This window comes from Callithrix jacchus, chromosome 1, assembly GCF_049354715.1.
Source record: "Callithrix jacchus isolate 240 chromosome 1, calJac240_pri, whole genome shotgun sequence".
Taxonomy (NCBI): Eukaryota; Metazoa; Chordata; class Mammalia; order Primates; family Cebidae; genus Callithrix; species Callithrix jacchus.
Genome location: NC_133502.1, coordinates 173,464,832 through 173,479,254, shown reverse-complemented (window position 1 = coordinate 173,479,254; position 14,423 = coordinate 173,464,832). Strand labels below are relative to the sequence as shown.

General features: G+C 50.9%; 2 protein-coding genes across 14 annotated transcripts in view; one reads left to right on the top strand and one right to left on the bottom strand.

The window, feature by feature from the left end:
• GOLGA1 (golgin A1) overlaps positions 1-5,678 on the top strand; it is a 65,269-nt gene extending 59,591 nt beyond the window's left edge. For all 13 annotated transcript variants that reach the window (XM_078326961.1, XM_078326944.1, XM_035257326.3 and 10 more), the window contains 4 exons: positions 1,510-1,569; positions 2,158-2,328; positions 2,845-2,931; positions 3,446-5,678. In XM_078326961.1, the coding sequence (XP_078183087.1) occupies positions 1,510-1,569; positions 2,158-2,328; positions 2,845-2,931; positions 3,446-3,526 (399 nt within the window). In that variant the 3' untranslated portion in view covers positions 3,527-5,678. The remainder of the gene's footprint in view (positions 1-1,509; positions 1,570-2,157; positions 2,329-2,844; positions 2,932-3,445) is intronic.
• Positions 5,679-6,596: 918 nt separating this feature from the next.
• Positions 6,597-14,414, bottom strand: ARPC5L (actin related protein 2/3 complex subunit 5 like). Its single transcript, XM_002743308.7, has 4 exons — positions 14,185-14,414; positions 10,236-10,308; positions 8,826-9,002; positions 6,597-7,116 (listed from the first exon to the last, which is right to left on the bottom strand). The coding sequence occupies exons 1-4, from the start codon at positions 14,331-14,333 to the stop codon at positions 7,054-7,056; spliced, it is 462 nt and encodes a 153-aa protein (XP_002743354.3). The 5' UTR covers positions 14,334-14,414; the 3' UTR covers positions 6,597-7,053.
• Positions 14,415-14,423: the final 9 nt, after the last annotated feature.

The window sequence follows — 14,423 nt, the reverse complement described above, 5'->3', positions numbered from 1 at the left end:
TACTAATTAAATATAAAAGAATTAGCCAGGTGTGGTGGTGCACAGCTGTAGTCCAAGCTCCTCGTGAGGTTGAAGTGGGAGAATTGCTTGAGCCCAGGAGTTCAAAGATTGAATCCAGCCTGGGCAACATAGTGAGATGCTGTCTCTTAAAGGGGGGTGGGGGGGAAAGGCCAGGCATGGTGGCTCACACCTATAATCTTAGCAATTTGGTAGGCTGAGGCAGGTGGATCACCTGAGGTCAAGAGTTCAAGACCAGCCTGACCAACAAGGTGAAACCCCATCTCTACAGAGCGAGACTCTCTCAAAAAAAAAGAAAAAAAAAAAGTGGCTCACACCTGTAATCCTAGCACTGTGGGAGGCCGAAGCAGGTAGATCACTGAGGTCAGGAGTTTGAGACCAGGCTGCCAACATGATGAAACCCCGTCTCTACTAAAAATGCAAAAAATTAGGCATGGTGGTATGCGCCTGTAATCTCAGCTACTCAGGAGGCTGAGGCAGGAGAATCACTTTAACCTGGGAGGTGGAGGTTGCAGTGCGCCGAGATTGTATCACTGCACTCCAGCCTGGACAATAGAGCAAGACTCTGTCTAAAAAAAAAAAAAAAAAAAAAAGAAGAAAATAAATTATTTTCTATATTATTTATCTAAAACTCAGTGAGTTGTACAGAAAAACTATGATCTGTTTAGGCTCTTCAAAATAAGCATTGCAGATTATTAATGTATTTCAGGAGAGCAGTGGGGATGAGACTTGTAAGTCCTCGCCTAAGTATCCTACTTGGGGTTCACAGCATAAAAATCGAATTCTGGGCTGGGCTTAGTGGCTCACACCTGTAATCCCAGCACTTTGGGAGGCCGAGGTGGGTAGATCACAAGGGCAGGAATTTGAGACCAGCCTGGCCAACATAGTGAATCCCTGTCTCTACTAAAAACACAAAAATTAGCCAGGCTTGGTGGTACATACCTGTAATCCCAGCTACATAGGAGGCTGAGGCAGGAGAATTGCTTGAACCAGGGAGGCGGAGGTTGTAGTGAGCCAAGATTGTGGCACTCCAGCCTGGGCGACAGAGTGAGACTCTGTCTCAAAAAAAAAAAAAATTGAATTCGGAGGGCAAAATCTATGGTCAGAGCCATTTCCTGCTCTGGCCACAGTCCCTCTTTGCAGACATGAGTACCCCAGTGCTGGCCACCCCTTCCCAGGGACTATGTGTGGAGGACCAAGCCCCTGGGAAGGGGTGGCCAGCACTGGGGTACTCATGTCCGCACAGAGGGTCTGTGGTCACTCGATGGCCCCTGTGGGACCTGGAGACTCAAGTGTGTGAACGCAGTGGCCCAGGAGGGATGACAGCCCACAGTCGTACGCACCTGTGTGCAACAGCTGAGCATCCTCAGGAGGACTTATTAGGGCAGAAGCTCCTCACAGGTGTACAGGGGATCCTGCTGTTTGGGTCTGTTTCCTTTGGTGAAACATGCATCTAATGATTGGCTTTCTCTGGGGTGGGGTTTGTCACAGACCATAAAGCAGATGCAGCAACGGATGCTGGAGCTCCGGAAGACTCTACAGAAGGAGCTGGTAAGTGCCTGCACGGGAGCTGGCCCCGATTCCCAGCCCTCCTCCCCCTGCTGCTTGTGCCCCGCCGGGCTTTCTGGTCCTTCTGAGGTCCCTCGCTGCCTGAGGATGCTTCCTCCACCCCCTAATTGATTGATTGCAAGGGATCGCTGGGCAATCTAATGTTAGCTGGTGGGACAGCCTGCCAGCCTCGCACTTCTGAAGCAGCTCCGTGGCTGCGGCCCTGTGCCTGCCTTCTCTGAGCCTGCATCCTTATCTGGCAGTGGGGTTGCCTGCCACACCAGCGCGGCTATGCTCGAACTGCGCACGCGTGTGTCTGTGTGTGTGTGTGTGTCAGAGTGCGTGGCTCCATGCGGGATTCAAGCAGCTCCAGGTCCCAGGGACATGTGTTCTTGCCATGGATAAGGGAATGTCTGAATTTCCCCAAATGATGTCACTCCCTCCTCAAGCCCGCCTGGAGGTGCTTCCTTCCCAGGTGGGGCCCTTTTTGCCCTGTGATGGTGATTATAGCCCGGACCAGGTGAATCTCCCGTGGGATTTTTCCACCTGCCTCAGAGGGTTCAGTCTAGCATCTTCCCATTGGTTTTTCAGAAAATCAGACCCGATAATGAGCTCTTCGAAGTCCGGGAGAAACCTGGACCTGAGATGACAAACATGGCGCCTTCTGTCTCGAATAACGCTGACCTGACGGACGCCCGTGAGATCAACTTTGAGTACCTTAAACATGTGGTTTTAAAATTCATGTCCTGTCGAGAATCCGAGGTAAAGGGCTTTCCAGGTGTCTTTTGGGTATTGAGGCCCCACCCTACAGTCTGTTTGGCAGGGACCCCTGCCCAGCCCGTTTCTCTCATTCCCTCATACATCCTGACTTAACTCCACGTGGGCGCTCAGTCATTTCTCCCATTGGCGTTGGCCTGCGGAGTGGTGGGTGGGAGAGGCCGTGCAGGAATCAGCTCCTGGTGGGAGACGCAGGCTCCACTTCTAAATCCTGGCCTGGGTGTTGAGGTCAGAGGCCCAGAATGGAATCCATCCATTGCTCCTGAGTTCTGCCAAAGAGTGGGGGTAGCTGCTGGGGAAGTTCCCTTAAGCCTGCTAGGCCCCGGAGGATGCAGGGAGAGGAAGAACCTATCATTGCTGCCAAACCTCAGAGTGCCAGAACATTACCACCACCTGGTCCTGCTAACCAAAGAAAAGCAGGAAGTGCTGCCATTTAGCCCCCCAGCCGCACCCACCCCCCACCTGCAGCAAGGCCTATGGCAGCAAAACTTACTGTTTCAGGCTTTTCATCTCATAAAAGCTGTGTCAGTGTTGCTGAACTTTTCCCAAGAGGAAGAGAACATGCTCAAAGAAACTCTGGAATATAAGGTAGGATTCTCTGGTCTACTGTTCCAGCTTCCAAAATATGTTGTCAGTCATCCCAGCAGTAACAGTTGACCCCCTTAGCCCTACCCCCAAATGTAGGTAACCAGCACAGCTGCATGGTCAGCTTGGCTGCTTTTGGATGAACTTGATCCAGGCACTTTTTAGTGATGACATCCTTTGTGCCCAAATGTTTGTGCCGTACTTGACCAACAGGCAACATATTTTTCAAAGCATTTTCATTGATAGCACTTTATCAAGAGCCCCAGGTCTGGCTCAGCACTCAAAAAAATTCCAAAAGTGTCTGCATAAATGCTCTAATAGGAAAAATTACCTACAATTCCACTACTTTACGGGCCTGCAGGCTGGTTACTGGCACCATCTTCTTGCTCTGCTCCAAGCCAGAGGCAGGATGCGTGGGGGGCAGGAGTAACAGACTCAGGGGAGGGGAGGGGTTCTTCAGTTTCCCTGGCACCAAGTCCTGATTTGCATCTCAGAAGCCTTTTCTGTTCAAATGCAGATGTCATGGTTTGGGTCCAAACCAGCTCCCAAGGGCAGCATTCGGCCATCTATCTCAAATCCTCGGATACCTTGGTCCTAGGGGGGACTACCCAAGGATGGAGCTCCGGGGATTGACACTTTTTCTGTGAAAAGAACACTGACACACCAGTCTGGGTGGGTTTTTAATCACTGTAACTGCAGTATTTTGTACAAGTGTCTAAACATTGTTTACAAGACTAAGGCCCACTTCCCTGCAGGCTGACATGAACCTCAGGGGGTAGCTGATCCTGTCATTCTGGTCACCAAACAGGAGGGTTCTGGCAGTACCCAGATTTCCACAGTGCTGCTAATATCCCAGCTCCAGCCAGCACCCCGTCTGCACCTGAATCCTCTTCACGTTAGCACTTACAGCTGAAGCCATCAGCATCTGACAGGCACACCTGAGTCATGTAGCGATGCAGGAGGTAGAGATGGCCCTTTGAGATGCTGCCCAGCAGGCCAGACCCACCTGCTTCTCCAGGAACAGCCAACTCCATGCAAGTGGCTTCCAAAAATTCAGATGAGTTAGAAGCTTTTTATCCCTTCCTCTCAAAGAACACATTCTTTCACCTTCTCTCTCAAACCACCTATAACTTTAGAGGATACATCTTTAAGGGCTGGTGTGGATGAATGGGGAATATGCACCTTTTTGACGGTATCTCCACTTTACTAAGAAAACTAGCAAATACATGAAAAGACCCTAAGTATAGTACCAAATACACTCAATTGCCTTTTTAATGAATGTACTTGTTTTGGATAGGTTGCTGGTAAACCATTTTAAACTATTTTTTATAGCTAAAGTTCTTCACTATTATAAACATGTCTTCTGTATTATAAAATCCATTTAACTGATGTTCTTAATATCAGAGCGTCCAGAGGAAATTCTTCCTAAAACTAGGATTCCTGTTCCTTGTCATCTCACTTGCACTCTGGCGCCGCTCCCTCTGAAGTGCCATGGGATCTCATGTGCTTTGTCTTGATTCTGTGCTGTGCTGCCGCTGGGCAATGCAGATCACCGTCTTCAGTGTGCTCTGCTGTATCCAGTGAAGCAGCAGCTGTGCCCTAGCCTTGGTTGAGACACTGGGGCGGTCTGCCTTGCGTGTGGAGCCACTCCTTCTCCCTCATCCCACCCGAAATATTTAAAATGGCACTACACCCATGTCTGGCACCCAGACGGCCCCCAGCTGGCTGCAGCACTTGTAGCATGCACATGACTCTGGTAGTAACCAAGAAAAACTTGTTTTATGGATTCCTCCTTACTGAGGAAAGGGAACATGCTGGTTCTGGAAAAGCCACGATATTGACTCTAAAAGGAAACCATTTATTGTTTGATGAAAGTTACACTTGCTAAATAAACTGAAGTAATAACTGGAGCTCCTACATTTATTATCCATGATCCAGTGACGGAAAGTTGTATTTCTCAATCATTCTTAGGGCCAAAATAGGTATATAAAATGTATATTACAGAAAAACACAAATCTGCAACGTTAACCTAATGAAATTTCCATGGAGAACCAAGCCAGGGCAGCATCTCCTTAGTCCCAGCTCAGGCTCTCTGCCCTCCAAAGGCCCCCTTCTCCAGTGACTGACTGCCTCATCTGGCTTCTCCTTGCATACAGTTTGTCCCTTGTTTAGAATGCAAATTTCCATTTACCTGGTGGGAACACAAAACAGGAGTCTCTTCTGTTCTGCAGTTTTGATGGGTAAGAGGTAACTTTTGTTCAGAGTAGGATTTCCTTTTTCAACCATTCCAGGAAATAATCTCCAAGACTGGGTAGCTCACAGCCTGCCAAAGGCAGCTACACTTCCACGGAAGCTGTCCGCTGCCTCCGTGGCTTCTCTGGCCCTTGAACTGGTCCCCCACACATCCCAGGCCCCACTCCTTGGCAGTTTTAGATATAGCTGTGGGGCCTGTTCCTGTCTGTACTCAGTTTAGGGAGGATTCACTGAGTAGGCTTTCCTCCTGCATGTTGAATTTCCTTCAGCTTTAAGAGGAAGAGTGGAGTAAATATGCTAAGTGATCTAATGCACTTTGACTTGTACAAAACTTTCTGGGATAGATGGGATCTATAGCCCTTTATATGAGCGTCGGATCTTGAGCTCTCCTTCAATGTTGTAAATAGGAATTGTATTCTTGAAAACTGCTGTAGAAAATTCATCTGTGGTGCAATATACTTTTTGATTAAAGCTCTTCAATCCAGATGCAACTACAATGGATTTTACTTGCTATAATTTGTTATTTCTTTGACTCATTAAATCTGGTATTTTGTGTCTCATATTTAACACTCCAAGGCCAACTTCAAGGGCTAGAGAATGTTTGCCTTTCAGAAAGAACCTCCCCAAACTGGATTGGGGTGAATACATATAGGTGATTTAATGAAGCTAACAGCCTCGTCCTACCCCCTACGAATTGCAGTGGTTCTGCAGAGGGGCTGAGGGCAGGACTGTGCCACTTTGGTCAAAGTCTATACCCAAAGGCTGTATGACCCAGAGGAGTTTCAGGAGTGTGAATGGGGCCCTGACCTTTAACAGAATGCAAGCTGCAGTTGCATGTGCTAAAAAGGAAAGAAAAGCATTTTTGCCCTTCAGAGAGGCTCTGTTAGTGGTGATGGCGACCAAAAGTATGCTTTCTATCTACCTACTGGCTGATTGCTCCCCATTTCTGACATTTGTTTAAAGAAAACTTGTCCATGCGGCAGTAAGAGTTCTGCAGCACAGCCCACCCAGCATCAGGAGACGTGACCAGGCACATCTGAGGCCCACCCTCAAACGATTCCAAGTGCAATCCCACAAACTGAAGACTTTTAAAGCCTAGGTCAATTATTAAATGTTTGGCACTTTTTATTAAATTAAATAAGCTCCAAAATTACATACAAATCAAAGGAGTAAGAAACAATAAAGTTACTAGGCAAACACATCTCCGCAGCAGCCGGCAGCTCTGAGGCCAGGGCTGGCATCCTGCTGTGGCAAAGGGCCTGTGGATTGCCATGCTCGCTCTCAGGGGCATGTGGCTCAACAGGGACACAGGTCTACTCCTCCCACATCAGGTTTCTGGAACAACTGAACTCTCATTCATTACCATTCCATTCATTACCATTTGTTTGCATACATGAAACACACCGCAATGTATATACTAATAAGCCAAGAGCTTTATTGATGCAGCAGGCACTTTACAATGAGCCCAAGAGCGTCCTCCTTCTCTGGAAGACAGGATGTCTGTACAAACTCTTGGTTTTTCCCACTTCAAAAACACAAGCTCTCCCATTTACCACAGCCCTTGGATCTGCACCTGCCCAAACCATCCCTCCCCCAGTGCACACAGGTGCGCCTGACCAATACCAGCCACCACTCGTAGACAAAAAGTTCTGCAGTACTCGGAGACAAAGGCATAGACTATCAGATCCTGCACAGGATTTAGGAAACAGACGATTTTCCCCTCCACCTTGAAAATAAAATACATTTCAGCAGATACATGTCCTGAAATAGTTTAGTTGGGAGTTCCTAGGAAGATGGTCCATTGTCAATCCCTTCTTCACCAGCCTGGGCATCCAGAATTCTTCTCAAGGTAACATGAGTCTTTTAATTTTTTTAAACAGTCTTTCTTGCTGTAAGAACTCTTATAATGGAGCCTAGTCCTCCTACTGCTAAGGCCTGTGGGGGCAGGAAAAGAAAATGTGTCAGATGAGACCTGGTTGGCCAAAGGGGAGCCTGTCTTGCTGGGGAGGGGGGACATCCCCTGACCTAAATCCTGACAGACCCACGAAAGAGGATTCCTGAGACACAGCACATTCTAGGGAATCTTCCCTGTGCTGGAGCCACAGCTCCTGAGACCTGCCAGCTCTCAGGGAGAACTGGCTTGAGAACACCGTCACCAAGCACACAATGCAGAGTCCCTTGAGTTTCCCTTTTGAGGCAGGGTCTCACTCTGTTGCCTAGATCACAGCTCACTGCACAGCTTTGACCTCCTGAGTTCAAGCGATCCTCCTGAGTAGCTGGGACCACAGCTGTGCACCACTATGCCCTGCTAATTTATTATTATTTTTGAGACAGTTTCACTTGTCACCCAGGCTGGAGTGCAACGGCACCATCTCGGCTCACTGCAACCTCCATCTCTCCAGTTCAAGTAATTATCCTGCCTCAGCCTCCCAAGTAGCTGGGATTACAGGAGCCCACACCATGCCCAACTAATTTTCGTATTTTTAGTTAAGACAGTGTTTCACCATTATTGGCCAGGCTGGTCTTGAACTCCTGACCTCAGGTCATCCACCCACCTCTGCCTCCCAAAGTGCTGGGATTACAGGCATAAGCCACTGTGCCTGGCCTAATTTAATATTTTTTATAGAGATGGAGTCTCACTACATTGCCTGGGCTGGTCTCCAACTCCTGGGCTCCAGCGATCCTCCTGTGTCAGCCTCACCAAGAGCTGAGATTCCAGATGCACACAAGCTCACTGAGTGCCACCTGTTAAGGTGGCTGGCAGACACCAAGTGCCTTAAAGGGCCTGGCCTCCCCATCATACAGAGGACTTGTTCACTTCCTTCTCGCCCAGGAGAGGGGAGGCCAAGAAGGCATAGCACACCCACTGGCAGACCTAAGGCCATAGCCACAGCCCAGCACCCACACCGCCTTAAGGACTGGCCCACTGTAAAACCCCTCTCTTCCCACTCAGCACTGAGCCTCTCAGGACGGCTGGTGAGTTAGTAACTGCCTGGTCTGCTTTAATGGTGGGCGTGCTTATTGTGGCACTAGGGGTGTGCGGGGGAGGGTGTGGGAGGCAGCCCCAATGGTACAGGCAGGACATAGGTTTGCCAAAGGACTTGCTCTCACACTGACCCACGAGAAGGGCAGACAGCTCTTTCTGTTTCACCTGGACGAAGGCCATATTAAGTGAGATTGAGGTTTCTGCCCACTGCGTGCTCTGGCCTGGTAAGGCTGAGGCCAGGGCAGGAAGACCTTAGAGCTGTCCAGAGGACCCTTAAGAACCCCCAACGGCTGCCTCCACCACTGCAAATATCATGAAGCCCCAACCAACCAGCAAGCCCCCTTCCTACCTAGACTCCTCAGTCACCATACCATGCCATGCTATCTGCCCCCATGTTATCTACCAAAAGCACCCTGTCCCGCCTGGCATAAATCAGCAGCGAAAAAGGAAAAAAGTAACTGCAATGACCAGAGACAGCAGATCCCTACCAGGAGCTTCCTTGAGAGAGGGAAGTGACCAGATGTCCCAGGTTAGGGCTCACCCTGTGACCCTACACACCTATCAGACCATCCGATGTTTATTCTGGAAAATCTGGCCCGCTGATTGAAGCCTGGGGCAAGCCCAGTGGCTCACCTGGCGCGGGGCAGTGCTCACATACCTTTTCATGCCACTGGAGCAGCACTGCGCTGCTATTTTCTGTAGGCTTCTCAAAGCCTTTATAAATGTACTTCATTAACAAGTCAACGCCGTTTCTGTCCAGTGACTGCACAGCCTGCTCAATCTCACTGCTCTTGAAGTTTGTGAGCACTTTCAGCACCACACCCTGGGCTCTTTCCTGCAGACGAAAAAGAGCAAGTGAGACCCAGAGTGGCACTAGCACCACTGTGCCCCACACCAAAGCAAGGACCACTGATCACCAGAAACACCACCCAGTTTCAAAATAGTCCAGGATGGTTAAAATAAGCAGGCTAGAAGGTCTTCTGAGGATTTAAATTTCAAAGTATCCTTTGTTTATGCCAACAAGTTATTCTACTTATTTTGGGGGGAATAAGTTGTTTACTAGGACAAATATCAACTCTGTGTGAGAGAGAGAAGAAAAAAGAGAAAGAGGGAGAGAGGAAGAGAGAGAGAGAGAGAGAGGGTGAGAGGGAGGGAGGGAGGGAGGGAGGGAGGGCAGGGTCTCACTCTGCTGTCTAGGCTGGAGTGCAGTGGTGCAATCTTGGCTCACTGCAGCCTGTTCCAGCCATCTTCTCACCTCAGTTAGGGCTACAGGCACATGCCACCATGCCTTTTTTTTTTTTTTTTTTTTTAATTTTTAGTACAGACAAGGTCTCACTATGTTGCCCAGGCTAAACTCCTGAGCTCAGGCGATCCTCCCACCTCCCAAAGTGCTGGGATTACAGGCATTAGCCACGGCACCCAGCCTATCACTATTTTAGATGACACCAATAAGGCCTTATTATACTCCACAATGGTGAAGTTCTATTAAAAAATAAAAATAAAACCAGGCTGACTTGGCTGCAGCGTCCCTCATGTTCACACCCAGGAAGGGTGGGGCCAGTCCCCAGAACTCTGCAGGTGCAATCAAGATGCTGTCACAGCTGCCAGAATCCCAGGTGCAGGGAGACCCTTTCCCTGAACCAAATTTTAGCCTTTGTGATGCAGAAGCACAATTTAGAAGGTAGGAAATCATACAGGTACTTAAAATCCTTAGGCAGACGAAGCCCATCCAACAGCCTGTAAGAGCATAGGCACCACAGGCTGGAGAAGTCATCAGTTTTCCGCATCAGCCAGGGCCAGGCTGACTTCTCAGCCTACGAGGCCCTGAGCGGGAGTGAAGGCTTCTCTGGGGAGTTTCTCCTATAAACACTGACAGCTTTGATGTTGGAGGAGCCTCGCCATCTAGGGAGTGCCAGGAGGCTTCTGTGGAAGCACTGCCCAGTGCCAACTCACTCCCCTGGTGCAAATGAAACGGATGCAGGCCAGAGCCCCAAGGAGCTCACACCGGGCAGACACCCACAGCCCTGGTCCCAACAGCACCCAGCAGAACCGCATGTGACCCCTTTACCTTCACGGCTTGATTCTTGGTGTTGACGGGAGAGTTCCTCAAGGCTGCGTGGAATGCCCGAAGCATGTCCCCTGTGATGGCCATGAGTTAAGGATGGCTAGGCTCAAGCACGTCCACACTCTCATTAACAAGCTCACTTCAGAAACAGCTCAGGGAACAGAGTCAGACAGGATCTCATCCATACCACCCACTTTCCACAGCTTCCAGGAGGGCAGGTGTTTACAGCCCGCGGAGGGTGCAGGGCACCTCTGCCAACCGTGCAAACCCTCCTTCTTCCTCCTTCTCCACCTTCCCCCTCAAAGCAACTGCCCTGGAGGGGGAGCTTGCTGTAAAACCATTGTGTGCTCACTTGCACCTGCCTGGTGCTGGGCACGGTATCGCCCCTACCGGATCCTCACAGCAACCGTACATGTGAACTGGGGATTGTTCCCATTCTAAAAAAGGGAAAAGGAGACCTCCTAACTTTTCATCAATGCTCTTTATCAATTAAACTATAAAGGAAATTAAACTGTTCTAAAACTTCTAACAGCCATCGAGATCAGTGAGGTCCCAACTGTTTCCAGGAAAGAGTTTATCATCTAAAAGAAGCTTTTGCCAACAATGAACCAATCTCTACCCCTCCCCACAACCTCAGCTGCAGTCCTGACAATAAATTCTTTGCTGAGTTCTGAATACCCAGCATGCAAAAGAAAATTACAATCTGGGTTAGGTCCCCAAAGGTGACACCTATTTTAAACTAAATTACATCAGCCAACTTTCATTTCCTCATGTGAAACACTGGCTTCAGCCAAAAAGCTTCAAAAATAGAACAAGGAATGGCTTCTGCCCAATCGGGTCTCTACTCCTCTTCATGCAGTGATACCCACGTGCAGGCAGGAAGGGCCTTCGGAGCAGAGCTGAATCTCCTGGCTTCCCCAGTGTGAGCTCCATCTTGTGTGATCTGGGTCCAAGCCACCAGGCAAGCCACTCCCAGCCCTGGTTCCCCAGCTCCCTGCTTGGCTCTGATCCACCTTCCACACTCGAGAGGCGGCTGGGAGTGTCTTTCAGCTCTGGAGTTCCTTTTCCCCATCCAAACAAGGCCAGCCTGATATCAGCCACGGACAACCTCTACCTTGCAACTCTTTTCTAATGTGGTGTCCCCAAGCAAGAAGCAGGATCCCAGAGGCCGAACAGGAAACATAGGCTTGCTTGCTCTTCATGTAAACCTGGCACAACGGACAAACAAAATCATTCTGATGATGGATGGGGAAGGGCAGGGATAAAACTAGTCCACGGGGGCAGAAAGCCACTGCTGTGGAATTAACGCTCAGCACAGCGTGTCCAGCAATCACTCGGCCCATTGATGGGTGAGGGCCTTCAGCAGCTGGGAGATCTGGGGCGCAGGGAGGGCCTCCCTGAAATCACCTATCATTCCTGAAGCCAGTGCTCATACTTGGCTGGCTTTAGGCCCTTTGAGAGAACAAGCTGTGGTGCTGGCGGAACCCTGCCCAGCCCTTGGTCTCCTCTAGATCTTCCTCAATCACAGCACAACTGACACTGTGGACCCAGGATTCTCTGATGCGGGATCTTTGCTGCGTGTCATAGGCCTCTGCCTACTGGATTCCAGTGGCAAACCCAAGCTGAAACCATCAAAATGTATCGCTCAAAACCACTGCTCTAGACAGATCGCTGATCCAGAGGTCTAGAAGCGGCTTCACTGAGAAGGAAAGGAACTAATACTTTTAAATCGCCACAATGTCTCGGATCCTGTGCCAGGTGCTTTCACACGCCACCTCATTCCAAACTCCCTGTGACAATAATCATTACCTCATTTTAAAGGCAATGGAACTGAGGCTCAGAAAACGGAAACTACCTGCCCAAGGTCACAAAACTAAGCTATTTACACGGCCCTCACACCCAAGCTCTTCCCGCAATCCCGTGCCGCCAATCTATCTGCAGATCTGAGCATGTCTGGGACACTTGCTGTGTGCCCAGTGATGCTGTTAGCCCACGAGGCTCCCACGGAACCTAGGAAGCTAGCATGGCTGTCTGCCACATAACAGAGGAGGATGCTGAGTTGTGAGAGGGCATGTGACCTATCCGAGGTCACACAGTCAGAGCATGATAGTGCTGGGTGTGTGCCCATGCCTAGCAGGGTTCCTTCTACTCCATCTTCGTGATCTCCTGCCACACACACTTCCCTTTATAGCCCCAGGACAGGGCCCCTCTCTGCCCTTCCCCACCCCAATCCATCCACCCGTCTCTCTGCTCCCGTCCTCAGACATTCAGAAGTTCCTACTTTAAATTCAGTGGTCTAATGTAAGCCCAATTCTTGGCACATGATAGAGACTCAAATATGAGTTCCATTCTCCTCCCTACCTTGGCCCTGTATTTGAAAGGGTTTCAGTTCTCTTCATCTGCTAACCTCCCTTTCCTCAGCCCCAAGTGGAACACTCTCCTTGGTAACAAGGTTTCTGACGCTGCTATGAATGGAGAAACGACCATCCTGGGATGTGCCGAGCCCAGGCCTCTAAGCAGCCTCAAGGAACCTGTCACCAGGCAGGGGAGTCCCAAGACATGACCTTCAACAAGCCTCTGCACCCAGAGCAAAGCAGCAGCTGACAGGCGTGGTCTCCTCATCTGTTCAGTCAGGGTCCTTGGCCAAAGGCCTGACCTTGAAGCCCTTGCAGCACTGACTGTCATGAACCAGGACCTGAACCAGACTACAACCAACCTTCCCTTCTGGGGACCCTTCCCTTGACCCCATTTTACAGGTAGGGTAGACTGGAAGATCCTGATGGGGCAGGAACTACAAGCTGGAATCTCCACTTATGAAAACACAGTCCGGTTCAAACCAAGTCTGAAGGTTTTCGTTTTAAAGGCACACTGAGGAGCACTGCTGGGCTCCCCTCAAGCAGCAGGCCCCACTTTCCAAGCTGAGTCAAATGGCTCAACACCGAGAACGTGACTTATGTACAGCAGGGGCCTCCAACCCTGCCCCGGCCAGTGCAGGGGGAGGGGACACGCTTCCTGGAACAGCGTTTGAATAAAGACAAATCCTTCCGGTGAGAGAATAAGTCAGTTTCCTGCGCTCATGCTGCTAAGGGACCAAGCAAGGCTGTGACTATTACCTCTATTTTTAATCTTTTCTAAATGCTGTTTTCTGTGGCCACAGTAACAGTCATTTCCAGGCGTGGGGCTCCACTTTCACACTTCACTTTCAGGTGTCTGGTTTTCTTAGCTCTGAACTCTAGTTTTTTCTGCTGCTTCCTGAACCAGAAGGGTACCGAGGGGAGCCAAGACTACCTTGTTGAGCGTGGCTGAGACCACCAAGGTGTCCAGAGGAACCACAGGGTCCCCCTTTCTCAGCATTAGAGGGAGGATCAGACTGACTGGGGGAGGAGGAGCACCTGACCCCAGGGCTGAGCTACGGCGGCCGCCTCCACTCTCTCCTGGGTCCTGTCTTCCCCACCGCCGTCCACCCACCTATCTTCACGCCATGGGGCAGCCCAGTCACGGAAAGCCCCGGAGGACCGCGCCCCAGCCTCCCTGACCACTCGGTTACTCAGATGCGGCTCACCTCCGCCCTGCTGCCGACCCAGCCCCGCCACAAGCCCGATTTCCTGCAAGGGAGGGACGGGGGTGCTGGGGCTCCCAGGAAGGGACAGCAGGAGGGGATGAGGAGGCAACGGGGAAAGAGGGCGCAGGGCAGCCGAGGGAGGCGGTCCACCAGGTCCAGGGACCTGCGGGGCTGCGCTGCCGAGGAAGGCGCCAGGGCCGGGGATGAGGGACCCAGGGAGACCCGGACTCAGGGAAGCATGGCCTAGGGGAGCCGGGTTGGCAGGGAGTAGGAGGCCGACCCGTGGGAGCCAGGGGTAGGGGATAGAGGAGGTCCGCCCGGAAGGGGTCAGGAAGGTGGGCAAGGAGAAAGGCTGCGCGCAGGCCCGGCCGCTGCGCCAGGGAAGGATATTGCCGCAGAAGCCCGTCCACCTCGCTCGGGTCCGGGCCTGGCTCCGCTGCCGCCGCCGCCGCCTCCTCCTGCTCGTCCACAAATTTGTTCTCGTCAAATTCGTCTATGTCCACCCGGCGGAAGCGCGAGGACAGGGTGTTCCGGGCCATGGCGGGAGCTCGGCGCCCGCTCAGCCGGCTCCCCTCGCGGCCCGACCTCCGCTCCGCTCGCGCCGGCTCAGGCTCGGGGGCGGGAAGCGG

What these genes read in the sequence shown, in the direction of transcription:
- ARPC5L (XM_002743308.7), bottom strand. Translation starts at nt 14,333, where the DNA reads ATGGCCCGGAACACCCTGTCCTCGCGCTTCCGCCGGGTGGACATAGAC. An exon ending in GTGGACGGGCTTCTGCGGCA is followed by an intron (nt 10,309 to 14,184) that starts ATATCCTTCCCT and finishes CATGGCCATCAC; the next exon opens with AGGGGACATGCTTCGGGCAT. An exon ending in CCAAGAATCAAGCCGTGAAG is followed by an intron (nt 9,003 to 10,235) that starts GTAAAGGGGTCA and finishes TTTCGTCTGCAG; the next exon opens with GAAAGAGCCCAGGGTGTGGT.